This window comes from Phodopus roborovskii, unplaced genomic scaffold, assembly GCF_943737965.1.
Source record: "Phodopus roborovskii unplaced genomic scaffold, PHOROB, whole genome shotgun sequence".
Classification (NCBI taxonomy): Eukaryota; Metazoa; Chordata; class Mammalia; order Rodentia; family Cricetidae; genus Phodopus; species Phodopus roborovskii.
The window spans coordinates 3,448,646-3,471,745 of NW_026126485.1; the positions used below are offsets into that span (position 1 = coordinate 3,448,646).

General features: G+C 38.2%; 1 protein-coding gene across 1 annotated transcript in view; it reads right to left on the bottom strand.

Moving 5' to 3' along the window:
• Positions 1–23,100, bottom strand: part of Ero1b (endoplasmic reticulum oxidoreductase 1 beta) — a 37,323-nt gene that overhangs the window by 6,208 nt on the left and 8,015 nt on the right. The window contains exons 2-12 of the mRNA XM_051194747.1: positions 21,804–21,923; positions 17,626–17,709; positions 13,322–13,363; positions 11,890–11,972; positions 11,226–11,299; positions 9,283–9,403; positions 9,134–9,180; positions 6,532–6,543; positions 4,396–4,422; positions 453–545; positions 69–315 (exon numbers count right to left, since the gene is read on the bottom strand). Coding sequence (XP_051050704.1) covers positions 69–315; positions 453–545; positions 4,396–4,422; positions 6,532–6,543; positions 9,134–9,180; positions 9,283–9,403; positions 11,226–11,299; positions 11,890–11,972; positions 13,322–13,363; positions 17,626–17,709; positions 21,804–21,923 — 950 coding nt within the window. The remainder of the gene's footprint in view (positions 1–68; positions 316–452; positions 546–4,395; positions 4,423–6,531; positions 6,544–9,133; positions 9,181–9,282; positions 9,404–11,225; positions 11,300–11,889; positions 11,973–13,321; positions 13,364–17,625; positions 17,710–21,803; positions 21,924–23,100) is intronic.

A 23,100-nucleotide genomic window follows, 5' to 3' on the forward strand; every position in this document is an offset into this window, starting at 1 on the left:
TTCCTCAGCTCTGCATCTCTCTTTTCTAATGTCTGGAGGATTCCAGGAAACTGACAACCAAGTCTTACTTTGTGTCCTGAAAGATGCTGAGCAGGAGGGTCTTGGTGTCGGCATCTTCTTCCAAGTTGCCAGTGTAAAGATCAACAATTGAGCGCTCAAAATAAGGGGCCACCTTTGACAAAGCACGAAGCTCAATCAAGTATAAAAAGTACAGATTCTTCAGCCTTCTTGGACCCTCCCCCTTTGTCTCCACAGGGTCAAAGCGGCGCTGAAATTCTTTGATGTTAGGTCCCCAACTAGGTTTACCCCATGTTTCTGTAAAGAAAGAAATATATTGGTTATTTTTTGCATAAATGGGTTTTCTTTTGTTCTGCAGAATATGTATTTTACTTTCCAACACATTTTAAAATATCTTAGAAGTAAAACAATCTCCATTTAAGAAATCTGATTACCTTCCAGAAGATAATTTGCACACAGATGTAAATTGATGCTGGCATGAAGTCCTGATATCAGCTTATAGAAGACTCTTTTCTCAAGACACAAACCTATTCAGAAAAACATGGAGAAAGAACCCACGCCTATTAGCTAAAGAATATTTAATCAAAAAGAGTCAGTACCTGGGTTTCAAGTTACTGTTTAAGAACACTGTTATAGCTGGAATATGCAGTATCCCTGCAAGCTTAGGCTTGGGATGCTTATTGCTTTGGTGGGACCTAGCTAGAGGAAATACAGCAGTTGGGGCAGGGCCTAAGGGGTGATATTATTCATGTCTGCTTCTTGTCACTCTCTGCTTCCGGTCTGCAGTATAGCTGTCCTCTGCCACACATTCCCTGCCATGATGATCTTTTTACATGCTCAGGGCCAAGCAGCCATGGAATGGACCCGTTGAAACCCTGAGCAACATAAATCTTTCTGTATGTATAAAGTTTCTGTCAGCTAAAAGTAACAGGCATTATAAACAAATCAAGAGATAACATACAAACAATAAGATGGAGATTTTCACTAGAAAATAGTAGATTCTTATTTCAGAATGGACTTAACTGAGAATAATTAAAACTTAACACATAACAAACAAGACAGAAAGGCCTGACGCCTGAAGGTGGCCAAACACAGTGGATGCAGTTGTGAAGTTCCTACACTATGCAGAAAGACCTGCCCCTGGATGCAACTACTGGATGCAACTGCCAAGTTCTTAGGCTACCAGAAATCAGTTGCACAGGCTGTAGTTTAGAATAAAAATGTACTAAACACAACAATGAAGTCATTGCTTTGCTTTAGCAATAGCCATGTCTTCCCACACCTTCCCTCTCTCTGTTCTTTCCTTGAGTCTACTTTGTGGTAGAGAAAGAAGGGCCTTTTGCCCACTGATGTTCTTATTCTAATGATATATCACTCTACTTACAAGGGGATAAAACCTAGAAAAAAATTCCCAGAAATTTTACAAGCCAGGGAGCAAGGGGAGAGTGAAGAGACAGATCTATTGAGTATTTATAAGTCCCACCATTGGGAATTCAAGGACATGATACAAAGTCACTTCATATAACTTCTTTAACACACACAAGTTTCTGTTCAAAATGTATGGCAAATAACAAATAATCCCATAATCCTACCCTACTCCTGCTAGCCTGTAAGATTTTCTCTTGTAGTAACATACACTGTAAGTGCACTTAGTGCCACCAAATATTAATCTTAAGAATGGCTAAGATGGGGCTGGAGTGAGGCTCAGTAGCTGAGAATATGCTTAGCATGCACATGACCCTGAACTCAACACTAAAATACAAAAATAAATAAATAAATTAAAAGGCTAACATGGTTTTACACTGTATTTATTATGCCACAATAAAAAGAAATTTTTGATTAATATTCTTTATAGAAATTAAAAAATGAAAATATACAATAAGAAATGTAAATTATGATTTATTTTATATGCATGAATGTTTGTTTGCAAGTATGTGTGTATACTGTATATATGTGTGGTGCCTGTGGAAGTCAGAAGAGGGTACTGGATACTGAGGAACTAGAGTTACAGATGGTTGTGAGCTGTCATGTGGGTGCTGGGACCCAAACTCATGTCCTCTGAAAAAAACAAAAACCAAACAAACACAAACACTCTTAACCACAGAACCATTTCTTAGGTCCTCCAAACAGAAAATTTTAGAATCTGTTAGATGCATTTTCTTATAATTTGGTTGTGAGCCTAGCCTTTAAAGACTGAACCATCTCTCCAGCTGTAGATGCATTTTGTTTACCACCCAACAAGTTTTGTTTTCTTTTAAACACACTTCCTATTGGGGAAAAGTGGACAATCTCATTTATATGATGGGAGAGCTTTAATATAAGAGCATCTACGTGGCTTACTGTTCTCAGATCATTATTTACTATATGTCTTATCACAGATGGCTCTGAAGTGAACACCTTCAATAGGAAAAACTATTGAGATATCATTCTCTTAACTCAAAATGTTGTAAAGTCCAAAACATAGAGATTAAATTTTATTTTGTAGCTTTATCCAAAAAAGCATATGGCCAATTTTAAATGTTTGTAATAAGGGCTACAAATAAAATGAAGAAATTTACTAAAATATTATATACATGAAATTTTTCATCAAATATATAATCAAGAAGAAAAATGGTCAAATTTTAGGTTCAATTTCTATTCCTTCCAACCTACCCGTATAGGCGATGTTTATGTCTCACAAAATAGCCAATGTCTAGAGAAGGACAGTAAGTAAAGCAAAGTTTATGGAAATTCACAAGCCTAAAAATCAGGTCCTGGAAAACTAAGAGGAGTTTCTACTTGCAAAGTTTACAGAGCCTGTAAGCTGGGACAGGGCAGGTACAGTTAGGAAGTTGAAGTGGAAACATGCTTCTGTGAACTGGGTGACCTCAAGCAAAATGCTGATATCAAAGATGTGTCAAGTGACTGCACCAGTAAGACAACACTGGGTGGAGATGCTGGAGACATTTTGTCCTAGCCTGGTGTCAAATGGGTGGGTGGGTCTACGCCTGTGGAGAGCAGGCAAAAGCTTCTACCTCTTGCTCTGAAATAACACAAAAAGCCATCCTACAAAAGCAATTCCATAAACTTGTAGTTCTACTAATACATAGCAAATTAGGGACCCAATTTAGGGAGATCTCTTCTAGATTTAATGGTATTCAAATTAATTTTCAACGACTGATTTAGGGGACACTGAATATATGTAAACATGTTTCTCACAAGAGTGCTAGATTTCCTACTGTCATGGACAACTGTTCTGCATTTGAATATCTCTTGGCTGTTTTCAAGGAATTCTTACTGGTATCATCTCCACCAAGAGTGTAGATAGCAGCACAACTATTGTCACTCTCTAGCTCTGGGTGAGGAAAAACGTCTCAGAAGAGACTGAGCTGGTTTCCTGTAACTAGAAGTGCTCTCTGAAACCACATACTCACTTTCAGGGACTCCCAGCAGCAGGGTACTAGTAGAGTAGTTGATACACAGTGCCTAAGGTCAAACACTAATAGAGACTCCATTCTCCTCCCTCATTATCAACATTCAAGTGTCTATCTCTCTGATTCTCAATCAGGAGTATCCAACTTGTGGTCATGTGTAGCACACAACCAAGGATATCTATAAATGCAGTCCTATATGTATGCAGACCCCAATATCATGTCACAGTGTTAAAATGTTGGACATTTTAATTACTTCACATAATGCTCAATCTTTAGAGTAGACTAAGTTATGTATCTTCAGCTAAAGGTATTTGCCAACACAACTCATAACAGTATTCACACGTGTTCACTTTAAAATGACCAATATATACGTAAGTGACTAAGAACAAACAGAAATTATGTTCATAAGAGACACAGCCAATTAACAACTAATAGAATCAACTACTCAGAGTGTAACACATAATTTTAACAGCATCATACTCCCAGTTATTAATCAAAGCTGTTAAACTCCTAGAGCAATGAGCTTTTAATTCATAACAATTTATATTTCTAATATGAAGAATATGAGGAATGAAATGGAAACTATATTGCTTTAAATTTTAATTAGAAGAATATAGGCTATATGAACATGGGTACATATGTACAGTCTTCTGCATTTAATTCACCTTGCCTTGTTTTACATATCACAAGTGCTTTCTTACTAAGGGAAACCCCTCTGCTTTACAAGCATACTTGTATGCTACTAACTAGTAAAACGTGGATAACATAGGTCTACACGGAGAAGCCAGTTAGGAAAACCTAATAACCTGTGTAGCCTATGTATTCATTTGGTACTGATTTTTTGGTTGCCTAATATCCTCAAGATTTTCACATAACTTTACTACAAACTATAACAAACTAAACCATGTTATTTTCTTTCAAATATTAAGTATCAGTTGTGTAAACAATCACAAATAAAGTTTACCTTCTAGCCATGTATAGAATGATTCTCCTTAAAAAAAAAAAAAAAAAAAAAAAAAAAGAAGAATTTGGTTAAAATTTCTTAAATATTCATGTATAAACAACAACTCAGGTCACTTGAGGACTACCTCTAGGAATGTCTACTCCTTTAGACTAAATAGTAAAATGATCATATCTTCATAGAAAAACAAATAAACAACTTAAATAACTCTGGAGAATGTTCTTACAAATATTTAATTATTAAAACATATGATAAAACATTTCAGTATAAATACTAAAATGTATCTTATTCCCTGAAGGTTTAACAAACAATAATGTATCTGAGGTAACTAACAAGCAGAGTTATTTAATTATACCAAATTACAAATACAATTACAAATACAGAAATTAAGTTATAATTACTCAATTTTTAAGCCAATAAAGCTAGGTATATTTCCTCAACTATCTAAGAGTATAATTTTCAATGCAATTCTTGCTTAGAGTGACTGTGACTCATCTGTATAGGACCTAAGACATCTCCCTGTCACGGAGGTGAAGGTTGTAAAATCACAGAACTTAGGTTCCAGAGGAGCAGTTAGTTCCAGAGGTCTACATATAGCATATTGACTAGTGTTAGTAACAACCTGTTGTGTTCTTATAAACTGACGAGAGATTTTAAGTGTATTTGCCAAAAAAGGCTAAGTATGTAAATAAATACATATAGCACCAATCCTGTTTAGCCACTCCCCATGACATATGCTTCAAAACACTGCTGATAAATGTATATAATTTTGTTATTAAAAGAAAGAAAGAGCCCTTTCCAGCTCAATGATGCTCTTCTGAGTTAGGGAGAGAAAGAAAGGGGAGTACAGCTGTACTTCCTGAGAGAATGACAAAACCAGCCCACTGAGGTGCTGCCCAGTCTCAGGGATAAACCTTGGGAGCTCCTCTGTCTCCTAATGCCACCCCACTTCACCACAGGACAGCACAGACAGCTTTCTGCCATCATCCCCATCTACCCTGGCTAAGGAATATTACTATCTCACTTCTTCAAATAACCTTAACTGCCAGCTCCCATTTGGCTGGGAAAATGAGGCCACAATGTGGCCTCTTAACCCATCCCTTTAGACGACTTCAGTCTTTCCCACTGCAAACAAGTCACATGGGACACACTCACTGATTTACTGCTCAGCTCTCACATTCATGCTATCTCCTCCGACAAGCCTATGCTAGCTAATTCTGATTTACACCCACTCCTTTAATTCAGAATTCATCTTAAAGGCCACTTCTTCCAGGCAGCTTTTCTCATCATGTCTCATCATGCATGAGGTGCTTTGTTTCACCCTTTACTGAGTTACACCTGCTGGGGGCACTGTGTCTAGAGTTTCTGTATGTTGTGTCTGCTATGCATTGCATTTGCTTTCCTCTGGGCATCTTGGCTCACAGAGGGAAGGTGTGCATTTTATACATCCTCCCAGTCTGCATAATGCTACTGAACACAGGTAAGGAGACAGCAACTGAAATAATTTTCTGGCTGTTTCACAGTCAGATGCTAGCAAATAATCTTCATGAGATTAAGCACTGTTTTGAAAAATGAGAATGTAACTTTCAAAGGCAGTAAGGAAAAGAAATCACGAACTAGCTGATAAAAATAACTTTGTTACATTTCCTCAAAAATCTTCATGTAGACTAAAAAAATTATTCATTGTATATGTGGGTGGGAGGTAGGGTTCATGTGTAGAAGTCACAGGAGACCTAAAGGAAATCTACTCTTTTTCTATCGTGTGAGTCCTGGGGATTGAACTCAAGTCATCAAGCTTAGCAGCAAGTGTCTTTACCACCAACCTTCAAGATTTTGTTAACAGAAAATGTGGAAAGTGGACCTACTTTCTATACCAAATATTTAGGTAAATTGGTCTCTATGTTTTTTTTAACTTTAAGACAACTTTATGTTATCTTTGAAAATCTCATTTTTGATCACCATTCATTTTTAAAAACAAAACATCAAACAAAACAAACAAACAAAAACCAACCCCCCCCAAAACAAACAAACAAAAAAACCAAACCAAACCAGGCCAAGCCACCTGCTTTTGGTGAAAAGAAGAAAAACACCCAAATTTAATAGTAAAAAGTTTTCTTCTATGGTTGAAGTTCAACTCACCATCATCTTCCCCTAAAAAAAAAAAAAAGAGAAAAACATTACAAAATGCCCTACCCTGCACAGATTCCAGCCCTGCTAATGTTAATGTACAATTTATCTTTACTGTTAAACTGTTCACTGTACCATGAACCCTGATCACTACTGCAACATCCTGCAAATAAAAGCCTTGTCTGCAGGCCAAAGAGGACAAGATTCTCACATTCTACAAAACAAACATGGAAAGCAACTAGACAGGAAGAAACTGAGAAGGGAGAAGGAACTGGGCCTGGTGACACAGGTGCATGATCCTAGACACTTGGGAGGCTAAGGCAGGACCACTCACTGAGCTTAAGGCCTGGGCTAGGTGAGTTCTAGACTAGGGTGGCCACTCAGTGAGACTCTGGGGAACTTTGGATGTAACTGTGATAAAATGTTAAGTGTGCACAAAGCCCTGTGTTCCATCTCTTGCACATTAAAAGATCAGGAAACAATTGAAGTGGCCACAGGCAGCTAGGCTCAGTGCTTATTAAATACACAAATATCCTTCAGGCCCCCTTCTCTCCCCCCAGTACACCAGGATAGTTTCCATACTGGGTCTTTCTCTAGATGATTGATCTTTTTCTCAGGCAGCCTGAACAAGAGGGTCAAAGTCACCTTCCTCGGGTGGGAGAAGTCAAAGGCTGAGTTGGCTACACTGCCGCTCACCTTTGTTGCCTTTGCCTGGCAGCTTCTGATGGAAAAGTTTATTTTTCAGAAAAAGGTTCTGTTGCTAAAACACTTTGGGAATAATAGTTACAGAAGCCTAGAGCTGACAGTGCTTCAGGAATATAGTGGAGGAAACTGCTGAGCAGGCAGAGCCCTGTATCACCATGTCAAGCCCACCTGACAGAGATGCAGGCTTCCTTTAGCAGCTGGGAAGAGCTAAACCACTCTCACTGCCTTGGTTGTCTTTAACAGTCTTTCCCAAGTTTTTTCTTCTCCTCCTTCCCTATTCTCATTGTTCACACTCCCCCCCCCATCTTTGCAGCAGTTTCTGGTTTAATGGAAACAAAGTGTTTCTTTGGATTGAACATCTTTTGTTAAACAATTGTGGGTTATTTTTGTTTTTTTTTTTTTTTTTTTTTGGTTTTTTTTTTTTTTTTACTTTGAAACAAATTAACCACAGAAAAGGTCTGAAGAAATGCCTTCCTTAACTCTACAACAGGAAACAGAAGGAGGGATGTCCCATTGTCCTTTACACAGCTTCTTCCATAGTGTCAATTTTTACAACATTCTGTGTAATTAAGACACTGAAGCTGAAAACATAAAAGTTATGATGGAAAAACAGCAAAACAGACAAAAAATAAGTCATGACCACCCAGCTCACAGTTCCAATTTTTACTGGTAGTTTCAGAATGACCTTGGAGAATAGCACTTTGCCTTGACAGAGCCAGCATCTAAAAGCATTGCTTATATTCAACCACTCCACATCTATTTGGGCCTCAGGCCAGAAGGTACAAATCTACTTAGGAATTTCAACTTTCTAACTCAGTCCTGGCCTAAACTCTAGAATGATGGGTCAGCTACAGGGTCAATCCCAGGGATTAGCTGCTCCTAGATAAGAGGATGAAGTGACTGACTACAGCATGCTATACCAACTGAACAGCACACAGGCTTACATGTACCTTAAATAGCTATGTTTTTACAGTAGGTTGTGTCTGACACTACAACCTCAGTATCATGCTGTGGGCCATGATTTCTGCACAAACATGGAGGCTCTATATGATGACAAAGGCAGCTAACACTGCCACCAGCTTTACAATCAAGTAAACTAAAGTTAAAATCTAAAATTCAGGTTCACACTTATCATACAAACACATAATGGCCAGCTGATAATTGGCCACTTTGTGGAACAGTGCAGGGACTGGAGCAGTGTTGAGGGATGGCAGCCTGAGTGTCTGTACTCTTGTCACCCTTCCTGTGCAGAGAACACAGTGCATGGGTCCGCACCCCAGAGAACCCATTAGATAGGTCTTTGGTGGGGCCCAGCTTCTTGTGCTTTGTGCTTACCTGGCTCCCAGGTAACATGTGTGCACCGTGGAGAAGCTGTGATGAACCCCCCCAACTCTCCACTTTGACTGCACATTACCAACAGTGGTTCCCAACCTGTGGGTCAGGGGCCGACTATCTGACAGCCTACATACAGATATTTATATCCAATTCATATCAGTAGCAAAATTACAGTTATGAAGTAGCAATGAAAATAATTTTATGGTTGGGGGAGGTCACCACAACTTGATGAAGAATATTAAAGGTTTGCAGCATTAGGAAGGTTAAGAGCCACTGAACTGGAGAGTATAAAAACGTAAGGACTGGGTCCTTATTCTCTGGCTTCTTAATTTACTGTTTTGGGGCAGGACCTGGCCCTCCAGAGTTTGAATTTCTCAGGAAATATGAGGTACATCCTGATCCCTTACATCTTCTAATTCATCCTACACCAGGTTCCTACTTTAGGACCTGGCATAGAGCTCCAGAAGACATCTGGCCTATCAACTCATGTTAATCACTAAAATTAAGCAAAATATAAAATTGCTGATTAACATTCCTACAATTTGAAAAAGGACAAAATGTACAAAAAACCCACCTCGGCTGGGTGCCAGAGGATTTAAAGGACGATACACAGATCGAGGCCTGGAAAAGAGCACAAAGCTCATGTGAAACGGTTTGGCTTGTTATACTTCACCTTTCCCCAACAGAAACAGACATCTTCCCTTCCCTCTGACCCTCCATTACTTGAAGCAGTTTTCTTCATAGATGCTGTTCCACACTCTCCATGCCGAGGAGCCCTTGTAGCCGGTGTACCGCTCTGGGTTCAGCAGCAGGTCCACATACTGTGCAGCAGGAGAGCGTTCATCTGCCAGGAACAAGCAGCGGGAAGGCCACTCAACATCACCACCCACCTACAGTTTAGCATCACAAAGCAGTGACTCCCCAACCAGAGAAGTGCTCCGTTCAAGTCACCTCTAGCTCACACCAATGGAGGTTAACCCCTGTGACTGCACATGACCCTAAATTTGTACAACTTGGACAAATTACTCAAGAGATGAAAGAACAATTTCTTCCTTTCTTTGGCTTCTCAAAGTTCACTCAGTAATGTAACATTCTCTACCTTGGTTATAACCACCCAGGAATAAATAATTATCTATCTCAGCACAGGCTAGAAAACACTATTTGTTACTACAGAATAATTAGGTCGTTAGACTTCCTCTTTTTTGAGACAGGGTTTCCCTGTGTAACAGTCCTGGAACTCTCTCTGTAGACCAAGATGGCATCAAGCTTCCAGAGACTCACCTGCCTCTACCTTCTGAGTGTTGGGATTAAAGGCATGCACCACTACCACCCAGCAAATTTTCTCTTTTCCTACCTGATAGTCTATTTTTCTATCACTGGGGAAACTGGCAACCTAATCCACACACTTTGAGGCCTACCTGCTGCTATTATGATGTAGGAAGAATACAAATGTAACAACAAATTGTCATTATTAAACAGACTGAATATAACAGAAATAATGGAAATGATTTACAGAATGCAAGATCTTATCTCTAATCCCAATCACAAAGATATTGCACTATACAAATTTAGGCACAGAAAATGTTACAATTGGATATACAAAAATTCACAAATGATTTAATTTGAATTGAAATCATTCATTTTAAAAATCCTAATAAAATATAAAAGTTCAAGTCATAAGGATTTTAAAGGCATTGCTTTTAGGGCTTAGAATACAGGAGAGGGAGTTGTGAAGCTGTGGGTTTCCCCCTACCAGGGTTACTAGTTTTTAATTTGAACAGTTTTTAACCATACCTAACAAACTTTATAGATCTCAAGATACAGATACAGAATGTTCACAGCAATAGAAAACTAAGACACTCTAAGAATCCTCTTCAAATCATTACAAAGCACTATGACCACCTTAGATCCCTAAGGGCTTGGGAAGTTTCTGCGGTCCATTTCCATCTTTGCTGGTTGAGTCTCATGTTCTTTCCTACTTCCCACAAGTTAACACTGCAGTAAAAACTGAAAAGTGGCCAAATGAATGCTCATGAATGCATAGCACAGTGGAAATATTCTCAGGCAATTTTATGTTACTGTAATTTTCTTCTGCTAAGAGAAGCAAGCTACATGTCTGACCCCTGTTCTGCCTATTTACCCTTCCAAGGGATGCTTGGAAAGAGGGCTAGGAGGAAAGTGGGCTATAAGTCAAGTCAGAGTCCTCCTTAGTACCTCAGGAATCATTATGGTTTATTGAGACCTCCACCAAATTTTCATAGCCTGTTCACAGAACCAAGTGATCTGAAGTGAAGGCCCACAGGAGATGGAATGCTGGAATGTTAATAAGGCCTGGGACTCACATTCTAGGGCTGAATCATGTCTCAGCCTCTTGCTATTATAGGATCTTGGGCAATTAATTTGATTTTTGAGGCTAGTGTTTTTTAGCCATGGAATGGTACACATCTACTAAGGAAGCTGTAAAGATCAGAAAGAAATAACAACTATAGCACTTAGCACAGGGCCTCAAACATAACTCTCCCAATTAATGCCACTTAGCAATGGTAAGGTCTCCACAGAGAAATCCACAGTTAAACACTACACTAATTTTAGGCCATATTTTCAACAGTTTAGATGTCTTATAAAGGGCTTCAGGTTAAAGTGATGATGACAACTTATTTTATTACCATCAAGTTCACAAAAGTGATCCTGTGAATCATCATATCTTGCCCAGTCAATGAATGCTTCTTTGCTTTCGTTACTATGGGAAGGAAGAATAAAAAAGCAATTATATTTGGAGCTGAAATTTTAACATTGTATTATAATGAACAAAAACAGAGATTATTTCTTCAGAAGACGATGCCATAAATTCTAGCAGTAGTTAAATGAAGGAATGAAAAAAAGTCATATGAAAAACAGCTATCAATTTTGATGAGTTTTTATATTTCCTAATTACTTTAGGACGATTCTTAGCCCTAGCTAAGTAATTAATTTGAATTTAATTTACAAAATATACACCAAGTACTTTACATACAAACTCAACATCACCACTTAATCTGACATACAAACTGTAGTAATGTTATTTCTTTCTAAAGTAGAAGTTCAGCTTGTTTTCTGAATTTTTTAAATTTAAGTTGCATCTATATTTATAGAACCTTCATATACCAACCCCCAAATATCAAAATCATAACTCCGGCTGTGAGAGGCAAAGGCAGGCAGATCTCTTGATTTCAAGGCCAGCCTGGTCTACTGCGAGAGTTCCAAGACAACTGGAGTTACACAGAGAAAACCCACCTTGGACAAAAAAAAAGAGTCACTGATAATAAACAAACTAAATACAACTAAACTTGCCTTAATGTACTATTGATGGCGCCCAGCTTGTTAGCCTGCTCACAGTCTTCCAATTCTTTGGTATTGTTTGCCGCTTGCAAGTACTACAAGAAGATTCATACGAAGTTAAGTGACAGTGATTAGCTCTTCTTTAGCAGACAATCTATCAATGATGACATGTCCTGTCACCAAAATCCTTATTGTAAGAAAAGACTTAAAAACAAGGCACACATCTCTACCCATTAAGTGAGCAAAAGCTTTCAAAATGCAACAGGTTAGCATGTGTGTGCTGGTGATGATGTTCACCTGATAAATATGTATCTAGAGTTTTACAGACACTAAGTCCTTAGAACAGAGTCTTCAAATTAGACCATATCCCAAGGAAACTTTTATTACTACCACCTTACTGTTTTGCATCATTTTAAGATGCTGAGATACACAGATGCTATTGTCTAGCATCTCACTTCTATACACAGTACTAGGGAGCTTCTATGTGCACACAATGATGTCAGAGGCAAAAATACCTGCACAAGAACCAGAACAGTGAAATGCTCACATGTAGGGTAGCTACTGTTAGTCACATATCACTATGAGGATGAAAGTACAAGCAAGGGCCAATGTGTCAACAGAGAAAGAGGCATAAAAGGAAAAACAATGAGCCAAAATGTAAAATGAAAATTATTTTCAACTTGAAGAAATTCATATATTACTAAAAATTTTAACTTTCCATAAAATAATCTGTATATTGTACTGCAGATACATGCTCTAAAAGTGCATTACTTATAGACATATACAGATATAGTAAGAGTAGACCCACATAAGTCACATCAGCAAGTAGATGGCTCTGGAGAGGAGGAAGTAAAATGGGAACAGAATGGTGCTCAGGGGACTTGGACTATCTCGATACTGCTTTATTACAGTGCTGAAACCAAAGTATATATGAGTAGGTGAACATTAATAGTGCACAGAGGAGATGGATAAGCAAGGAGACAGTACACAAGAAGGCAGAGAGAAAGAGTAGAAGATCTTCATAGTGTATATGCTGTAGTGGAAAATGAGTGAACTGCTAGCTAAGCACACAGCTTACTCATTTAACAACAACAACAAAAAAAAAAAAAAAAAAAAAAAAAAAAAGGCACAAAGAATACCTTAATACCATTTCCAAGTACTTGGCTCAAAATAACTTGGTAATAATTTTCTTTATATAATGTAATCTGAATCTAACAGAGACAATAACTGAAACAGAAGACTGAAAAATAGCTGCTAGTATTTTTGCTGCAGTTATGATTTATAGAGTTTTTCTATCTAGAGATTCTGCTAGGCATGCATGGCCTCACGACTTGACTCAAGAGTTAATTTGAATTCTGAGGTCAAGTGCCTCCATTCTTAGCTAAACTCATGGCTCTCTACTGCCCCCAGTATGCAGAAGTATTCAAGAAGAAAAGTAACTTACCTTATTTGAATGCCCAGCTTTAATTCCAACTGGAATTTTACTCTTAAAAGAAAAAGAGCAACATTACTTAGAAGACAATCAGAAAGGGGGGAAAGTAGGGGAACAAAAGGAAACTGATCTCAAAATGCATATGTACTTTGCTTCTTATAACTTCTCTTTTTAAAAAATGTATACTTTATGTGTATGAGTGTTTTGGCAGCACACAAGCATGAACACCACGTGTATGCCTACTGTCTGTGGCAGCCAGAGACAGCAGGCATTGGATCCCCTGGAACTGTGGTTATGGATGGCTCTGAGCTACCATGTGAGTGCTGGTCCTGTGTAAGCCAGGTCCCTAGGTAAGAGCGGCAAATGCTCTTAAATCTCTGGGCCATCTCTTCAGCCCCTGTTGTGAGTTTTTCAATAAACAATGTGCTTATTTCTTATTAGAAATGTAACACATATAAAGTTGATTATTATCCTTTTAAGGTCAGTGAAGAATTGTGCTGGGATTTTAATGGGGATTGCATTGAATCTGTAGATTGCTTTTGGCAAGATTGGCATTTTACTGTATTTATCCTACAAGACTGACTCCAACTAACAATTTGAGCAACCATGGAAAGGCTACCATAAATGCCCTTCATGGATAGTGAGACCAACAACTAACTTATCCACCATCATGGAGCCCTCATCTAGTACCTGCTAGAAATAGAAGCAAACACCCATACCTAAACACTGAGTTGAACTAGAATCTAGATGCAGAGGGAGAGGACAAGACCAAGTTGCAGAAACACATAGAGACAGCTGACCTGAATAAGGAGGAGCTAATGGGTCCCCCAGACTGATAGCTGGGAATCCATCATGGGACTGACTCAGACCCCCTGAATATGAGTTTCAGCTAGAAGGTCTGAGAAGTCTAAGGGACCTCAGACAGTGGAACCAGGATGTATTCCTGGTGCACAAAAGGACCTTGTGAACACATTCCCCATGGAGGGATACTGCCTTAACCTAGAGACAAATGACTTGACAGAATTACATGACCACACCTGGATGGCATCACCCTACATGTGGAATGGGGTGGGGGATGGGAGGGGAGGGTGGTCAGGGTGCATGTGAGGGGGCAGAGAGGGTAAGAGGGAGGGAGGGAGAGAGAACTGGGATCAACATGTAAAATAAAAAAATAATAATAAAGTAAAATTTAAAAAAACTTGATAGCAATCCAAATATCCTTTAGCAGGAATGAATAGCTAAACTGTGATCCACACAGACAGAGGGTATATGTATACTACAATGCATATGTTATATTATATATACATATAGTATATCCTGTAGTTAATGATATATCAAATTAATAAAAGATATGAAAGAATCTCAAGTGCTATTAGTGACAGAAACAATTGTTAAAATAATTTTTACTTATATATGCTAAAATTATATTGCTTATAGTATAATTACTTATTATACATGCTATATTATTTTGGGAAAAAGAGATATGAAGTCTTTAGAACACATAGAGGAAACTTAAGTGCTATTACCAAATGACAAAAGTCAATGTTTAGTTGTTTTTTATTTAGTACATTACTCCTGTGTTTTCCTCTACAGCAGCTTCAACTTTGGACTTCTAGAAGTTCAGTCATTTCTTTTTATTCACCATTAAGTTACTACCTTACAATTGATGCTATTAGGAAAATGGCTTGTCCCCACTCTCTTCTGATAGAGGGGACCCCTTCCAACAGAGTAAGTGCTGCATTTCATGAATTGCTTTCTCCTGGGAGGATTTCTCTGTGTGACAAATGATAGTTAGGATGAGGATGGGAATAACCTGAGACATAGATACCACAGACATCATGGCTTCCACTCAGGCTCCAGAACTTTGTCTTGAGTAAATGTCACAAACTTTCTCATATTCCAACTGTTTGCATCAGCATCTGGTCTGTGAAGGCTTTGCTTGTTCATATTTTTGGTTTGCTTTGTGTTTTCAAAGAACTGTGTCCACAGATTTATGAGTTCTACCATTCCTCAGATGTCAGACTCCCAGGCTCATACTCCTGTACTCTTTCCTTGGTGAATACAAGTTATTTTTATTTTACTTTATTATTTTTAAACTATTTAGCATTGGACATTTAGAACATTTTAGCCCAACATGTGAGTTTTATTAAATTTGCTGGACTTGGGGTCTATAGTATTTATCAAGCTGCTAGAGAATACAATATTATGTTCATCCTGCATGCATGCTAACAGACACAGGTAGAGACAGTGTTTTCAGATACCTGACCCTTTGAAAGGCATGTTTTTTCTAAGTCCAAGCTGTCTCCATTTTGTCTAGATCCTCTGCTTAGACTTTTCTACCAAGATCTCTTTTTCTCAGTGCCACATTCTGCATTCACCATTATGCTTCCCCGGCATCTTATTCATGGTTCTTCTGGTTTTATTTTTTATTCTCATCAGGAGCATCACCCCCAAATGACATTATTACAACCAGCACAATTGTGCTATCCCTGTTGCCCACAGGCACTCAAAAGATGGTGTGGTCCTCCTCTTCCATTTTAATTCTAATTATCTAGGGCTTCAAAGGATGTGGATTTGAGTGGGTGGGGGAACTGGAGGAATGAAAACTATAATCAGAATATATTGTATGACAAAAATTGCTTTTCAACAAAAAATAAATAAAAATAAAGTAAAACATTAAAAAATTATATAAAAAAAGAAATGTAACACAGAAGAGGTTATAATCCACTACAGATGGAAAGTAATGGATCATTTGAACTTACAAATTAAACACTCAGCTTAGAAACCTATTATGACCCAGCCAGCATTGTGGTTCATACTTGTGATCCCAGAGGAAGGAAAACTGCCATGATTCAAGGCTAGCCTCGACTATAAGTCAAGAACCTACCTCCAAACACACACACACACACACACACACACACACACACACACACACACACCGAGAAAGAGAGAGAGAGTACACACAGTATTACAGTATTAAAGTCAAATTGGTCAGGCTAAGGCAGGAACTTCCAGGGTAACCTGGGCTACATAATGAGACCCTATCTCAAACAAAAATAGAGCTAAATAATGAACGCCTAATAGTCAACAGCAAGAAAACTATTTAACAATGGGCAGGCCTGGGTGTGTAGCTCTGTGGCAAGGTACTTGTTTGGCATGTACAGGTCCTGGGTTCTGATCTTGGCACTAGCACCCTAAGGGAAAAAAAATATACTGGCTCTTATTATACAGGAAAAGAAACTGAAAAGACAGTACAACAAGATCCAAAATTTAAATCTGACTGGATTGACAAGCTACAAAGGACAGCACATAGTCAGCTGATAATAACATGATTAATGTCTAGCAAAATGAGGCCTCTGGATGGTATTGAGATTAATATCCTGATTTTGTTAATTTTTCTATAGTATATACAAAAAAGTCTTGTTTCTAAGGAAACACATCAGTATTCAGATATAAAGGACTAGCCTGCAGCATGCTCAGATGGTTTAGGGAATAAAGCAAACAGGTGAGCATGTGAATCCGGGTGATCTGGGTTAACAGGTCCATGGTGTCCTTGAACAATTCTTAGAACTTTCCTGTAAGTCTGAGATCATTTCGAACTTCCCATGAATATCTTATCCTTGTTTGGAAAGAAAGATCATTTTTAAAGAATCTTCCATTTATGATGAATTGGTCCAGATGCTCTTTTCTTAAAACGATTTTTAAGCCCCACAAACAGATCTGAATTAAAAATTTAAAATATAGCTTAAAGCTGTTATTGAGGGAGAATTGTGTTAAATGTGAAAAGTGAAGTATCAGAACTTGGGGTATAGCTCAGTGGTACCTCTCATAGTATGTATGAGAGTGTAGATTCCTCTGTGTGTGTGTGTATGTGTGTGTGTGTGTGTGTGTGTGTGTGTGTGTCTGTCTGTCTGTCTGTCTGTCTGTCTCAGACATACCCTCCATAACCTCCACAACTCTAAAATGTAACATTCCCTTATTTATATGGCAATAAACATACTTCATGCACTGAAATCCCTATTTTAAATGTGAAGTTTCCTTTTTGCCTATGAAACAAGATCAGTGAAGCCCACTGCAGGCCTAATCCTAGAATAAGCCTGTGGTCATCCTCCCATTTTAGAATCAATACTTATGTCCACACCCAGTCAACAAACCAGTGAAGAATTCCTCAACTCATCTTTGAAGGAGTCTAGTCATAAGAGCTGAAAGCCTATGAAGTCTGAGGATAACTCCAAATATAAGGATATAGGGGTTGTGACTTTTTTTAAAGCCCCAAAAGAAGCCCTCCTCCATTATTATACTCTTACTTACTATACCTCTGGACAGGGCTCCACGTGACAGTCTTTTATTGAGCAGTGGCCATCTTCTGCCCAGAAAGGACACGGTCGCTTCAGATTAACCTTCCAAGGAAGAACAAATTAACATTAGCAATTGGGTATGATTATTGTAGAATGTTTGCAAATGTCACTATGTTAGACATGTTGACAGTAGTGGAGATGAGGAGGGAGAGGCTTCTTGGGCCTGTGGTGTGTGTACAGTTCAGATATTAAGTGACTGCAGCTTTGCAGGCACCTGGGTAGCATGTTAACTTCTAAATGGCTATGAGTTCTCTGACACTGGAAAAGAGGGACAGTATCTAAGTTCCCTGCTCATCTGAAGCATATTTGTCACTGGGCAGCATTTAAGAATGACTTTAACATTCCCCAAACACCTACCACCCTCCTTTAGTCAGTACGCACTGGCTATCTGTTAGATACCAGGTTAGACTCAAGGCAAAAGAGAACTTTTTCTCCCTTGGACTTACAATATCCTGCAGAAAAGAGAAATCAATTACTTGTACATTTATTTCATGTTCCAAAGCAGAACCCAGAATTTTGTAATTAGTGATGCTGATGGCTGGAGCCTCTCTGGAGGTCATTATTAGGAAGATGAAAGGTAGGGGACATATGTATTTAGCTACAGCAATGGAAAGTTTTGTGGTGCTAAGAATGAAGAACCACCAGTCCCACCACTTTTAGTGGTGAAAGTATGGACAAAAAGAGCAGAGGTCATATGGTAAACACCTATTGTCAAATTCTTTATACAACAGGAAGCTGATAATCCAACAGTATTGCCCAAGCTTAAAAAAAAAAAAAAATCAACGTTTTCTGTTTCCTCTCTTACTTGTTAGTGTATACTACCTCCCACCACTTAATATCTGAACTGTATACACACCACAGGGTCAAGAAGCCTCTCCCTCCTCATCTCCACTATTGTCACCATGTCTAACATAGTGACATTGTCTCTTGCCTAAGCTACTGCAATCGTTTCCCACATTCTGCCACTACCTATTGAACAAAGCAACAGTTGCATCAAAACCAAGGCAGACCCACCAGTGTCTGCTCAGAACTTTTCCTGTGCATTTTCACTTCCTTGGAGCATATCCAACCCTGCAACAGCTCTACAGGCACTGTTCTGTAACCACTGTCACCTGCCTCTTACCTCATCTACCACATGACACACCAGGTTCTTAAGTCCCAAAGCTTCTATACTGCCCATTCTCTTTATCTGTTATTGCTCCTACAGAGGGCTTGTTACTTCACCTTACTCAGGTCTGTCAACAGCAGCAGGATTTGACTAGACCCTCTAAAGTAGTAATTGAATGTAACCACCCCCAATATATTGTTGTATGGTTTTTGTGTATGTGCCATGTGTACATGCTCATGTTTTATTTATTATTATTTTTTTCTTATTTTACATATCGATCCCAGTTCCCTCTTCCTCTCTCCCTCCATGCCCCACAACCTCCATGTTCATATTTTAATGCTGGCCCCTATCTACCTTTCCAATTTTCCTCATCATTCACCTGCTTCTGTGGCCTAAGCCTTCTTTCTAATTCTTCAAATATAATAAGCCTATTCCTATGTCACTCAATTTCCTATATTCACTTAATCTCCCTGGAAGGTTTCCACAGATCTCACCACCACTTACACTTTCACATTAGGAAGGTCTTTGTTCAATATCATGTTAGCATAAATACCATCCTTTCCTGATCATTTCATCAAAGCAAGACTACTTATCTCTATATCCTGTGTCCCCACCCCATTTACACTGTCTCCTCCTTTTTCTCTATAGCATTCACCTTACATCTGACACTGTCTATTTACTTACTGTTTGTCTCTCTTAAGTAGAACAAAGTTTTGTCTTATTTACTGCTGTATTCACAGTCCTAAGACTAGAGGCTGTCACAAAGTCATCAATGTGACCAATGACCTAGCTGTAAAGGTGAGTAGCTACTTCTACCTCCAGCCCCTTGTTTGCTGAATCCTAAGTATGTATGTATGTATGCATGCATGTATGTGTTTGAAATCAATTTTCTTATTTTTGCCTACTTAACTTTCATTTTCCTTTCCTATAATTTTGCATTGATAAACAATGATTCCTCATGTTCCTCTGAATGGCACGGTCACCCAAGGTATACTTCCTTCTTTTGGTAAAAGTACCACACGACTACCTAAACCAATTATCATACTCTCCTCCAGAAATTTGACTTTTATATAAAGAACAAAAAAAAATGTGGGAAAATAGCTAATTTGGTCTGGAAGTTTGGTGAGGGGCTCATGATACAGCTCTGTGGAACAGTGCTTGTCTAGATGCCTAACATGTCAGATACCCTAGATTCAACCACCACAAAGTTTTGGGGATGACCTAAAGAGAATAATCACTAGTGCCTGCTCTGCTTTAATCTTTTCTAAAGTGTACTGCTTCAGTTTGTCGTTCAGTTTTGTAAACTATTCAAAATTTTCTCTCCTCAAACTTCTGTGTTTTAATCAATAAAAGTACCCTATTTAGGAAACTCAGGCCTATTATTTTTTCAATTTAAAAATGTAGATATTAACAAAAATTTTATATGAAGAGTAAATGAGGTATCCATTTATCCAAATATTCAATTCCTCAATGGGACAAGCCTTGTATGGACACAAAAATAGAGATGCAATCCCAAAAAGGAAATGTGCATGAGTGAGGGAAGGGACAGATTTTGTGGAACTAGTACCAGGACACCCAATTAAAGGTAGTCTCTGACAGCACACACAGTTTCTACTGTATTAAACTGAATCATATGAAAGTGGCATGTTCATCCATTTTTGAAATATGAAAATAATTTCATGTCATTTTTCTAATATTATGAAGGAAACAGCTATACATACAGTCAGCAATTTCATTGGGAGTCAATAGCACCTATCTTATTTGTATAAAAAACGCCTAAGATCAGCCACAGCTTAAGTACAGATTTGTCTTGAAATATATCCACCAACTGCACTCCTAACAGATGCTGTACAAAGGAGAAACATTCCTTTCTGGATATTCTTGGTATTTATGGGCAAAGGAATGTGTTCCCAAATCTGTAATTTTCTAATTTATCTTCTTGAACAGCCAAAAGACTAAAAATTTCACCCTTAAAAATATTTTAAGAGTTAAGATAATTTATTCAGAATCAAGATAAAAAAGGAAACCATATTTAAATTTTAGAACAAACTAAAATGAAAATCAAATTATATACCAACCAAATCCTGAGAGCAAGAACAAAACCAAAGTCAATTCAAACATAGCTTTAAAATACAGCTGTAAAATAGATTCTGTGTACACACACACAGAGGAGAGGGACCAGAGGAACGGGGAGTAAACATGGTCCAAGTACATGATGTACTTGAACCAAAAGTTCATCATGAACCCTACTGTTTTGGACAATGAATATACCTAATAATTTTTTTTAATTCACTAAACTACACCCCGTATATTTTCTTCTTAAAATGTAAAATTACAATTGTTTGAGTTCTGATTAATGACATACTTAAAGGACTGCTACTGCTTGTTCTGGTATTTCCAGAAGGTCTACAGACTCGTGGTAGGTTAAAAACAGATGCTACGGGATTACTAAGAGGGCATGCTCTACTTGTAGCATTACTGGGTTTGCAGCCCTCACAAAGCATGTCAGTGAAAATCTGTTACTCTGTACTGCTTCGGAAACACCCATTACACAAACACGATGCCCAACTGAAGCCTGGACAGCTCAGTCCAGATCACAGAACCTACACACAGAGATTGATCAAGTCCATGTGGGCATTTGAAACTCCTGTAAAGGAGGAGTCTTCCTCTCAAAACCAAAACAGAAAGAAGAGTGATTCCCAGCTGGGCAGTGGTGGTGCATACCTTTAATCCCAGCACTGGGGAGGCAGAGGCAGGTGAATCTCTGCGAGTTTGAGGCCAGCCTGATCTACAGAGAGAGTTCCAGGACAGGCTCCAAAGCTACACAGAGAAACCCTGTCTTGAAAAACAAAAACAAACAAAAGAGTGATTCCCCAAACATAGGAAGGGAGTGCAGATTTTTGGTATGTAATAGACCAACTTTTCATTTTTAAAAGATTTACTTTGAAAACATAATAAAAACAAGTCACATTTGCAGACAACTATATAGAAATCTTTGGATTAATAGAATTAAAATTTTCCACCTTACCTTGTAATAACGAAAATAGCCTCGTTCTTGTAACTTTTTTAATTTGGGGAAGATTTTGTAGTTGTTGAAGTTATCAATGCTGTCAATGTCACACAAGCAATCATCCAGAACTCCAGTCACCTAGAATGTAAATAAGTATAAGACACAAGATATCCAAATCACTAATGTTTATACCTTTAAAAAAATCTATTATTTTAAAATATAATTTATTTATTCAAGTTGGTCAGTTTTACTGATTAAAATTCATAACATTAGGGCCAATGAAATGGCCTCATGGGTAAAAGTGCTTGTTGCCCAGTCTGACGACCTGAATTCGATCTCCTTCCATATGGCAGAAGCGGGAACGACTTTTGAAACCTGTCCTCTGACTTTTGTATGCATGCCTTGCCACATGTGTACTCATGCCCCAAAACATACACAAGACAACTCACTGAAAAAGTACTTTTAGAATTCTTACCATTAAAGCCATTGCTTTTCAACTATGGCAGTTTAATATAAAAAACAAAACAATAACCAAAGCCAAGAAAGTTACATATATCTATTTGAAATACCAAACCTCCTTTTAGGACTCAAAATTAACAAAACATGCCTTTCCTCTGCATATAAAAATGAAAGTAGCCACTGGATTCCAGACTAGCCTAGAAGCCACCGCCTGGCCTGTAATGCCACTGCTGAGGCCACCTGCATCTTTCTTTTAGGCTGCCATTTATGTGCCAGGTATGGTGTTAAAGACTTTAGTATGTCATCTCACTTACTCCCTAAAACTATCCTGCAAATATGGTATTATGACCCTCATTGTAAGGAAATTATGGTTTAACAAGCTTAAAATGACTGTTTTACATACCCATGGAACTTAACTACCGAATCTACCAGGCTTAAAGTCTGTTCTTCCTTGATACTCAAATTATCCATGAATCCAAGAAGAGAAACAGGTATATAAGAAAGAATTCTGAGTGCAAAAAATTCCATAAGACATTCCTCAGCTTTATGAAAAATGACTCTTAATAAATATGCACAATTTGAATTAATCCCAGCAGAGGTCTCCTGAGTAAAACATAGCATCCCCAAAGTTACATGCTATGGTTCCATGTACAGATTATCCTGAAAAGCTTTAGAAATAATGGAAAGTGTGCTAGTCTCCAGGGCTTAGAGACTGGGTAGGGGATAAGAGCTAGAGTAGGAACAAGACAGTGTGGTAATATAAAGGCAATACAGACAGTGAAATGGCTCAGCAGGTATCGTGTCTCCCAAGCCTGATGACCTGAGTCCAATCCCTGGATCCCATAGTGGAAAGAAA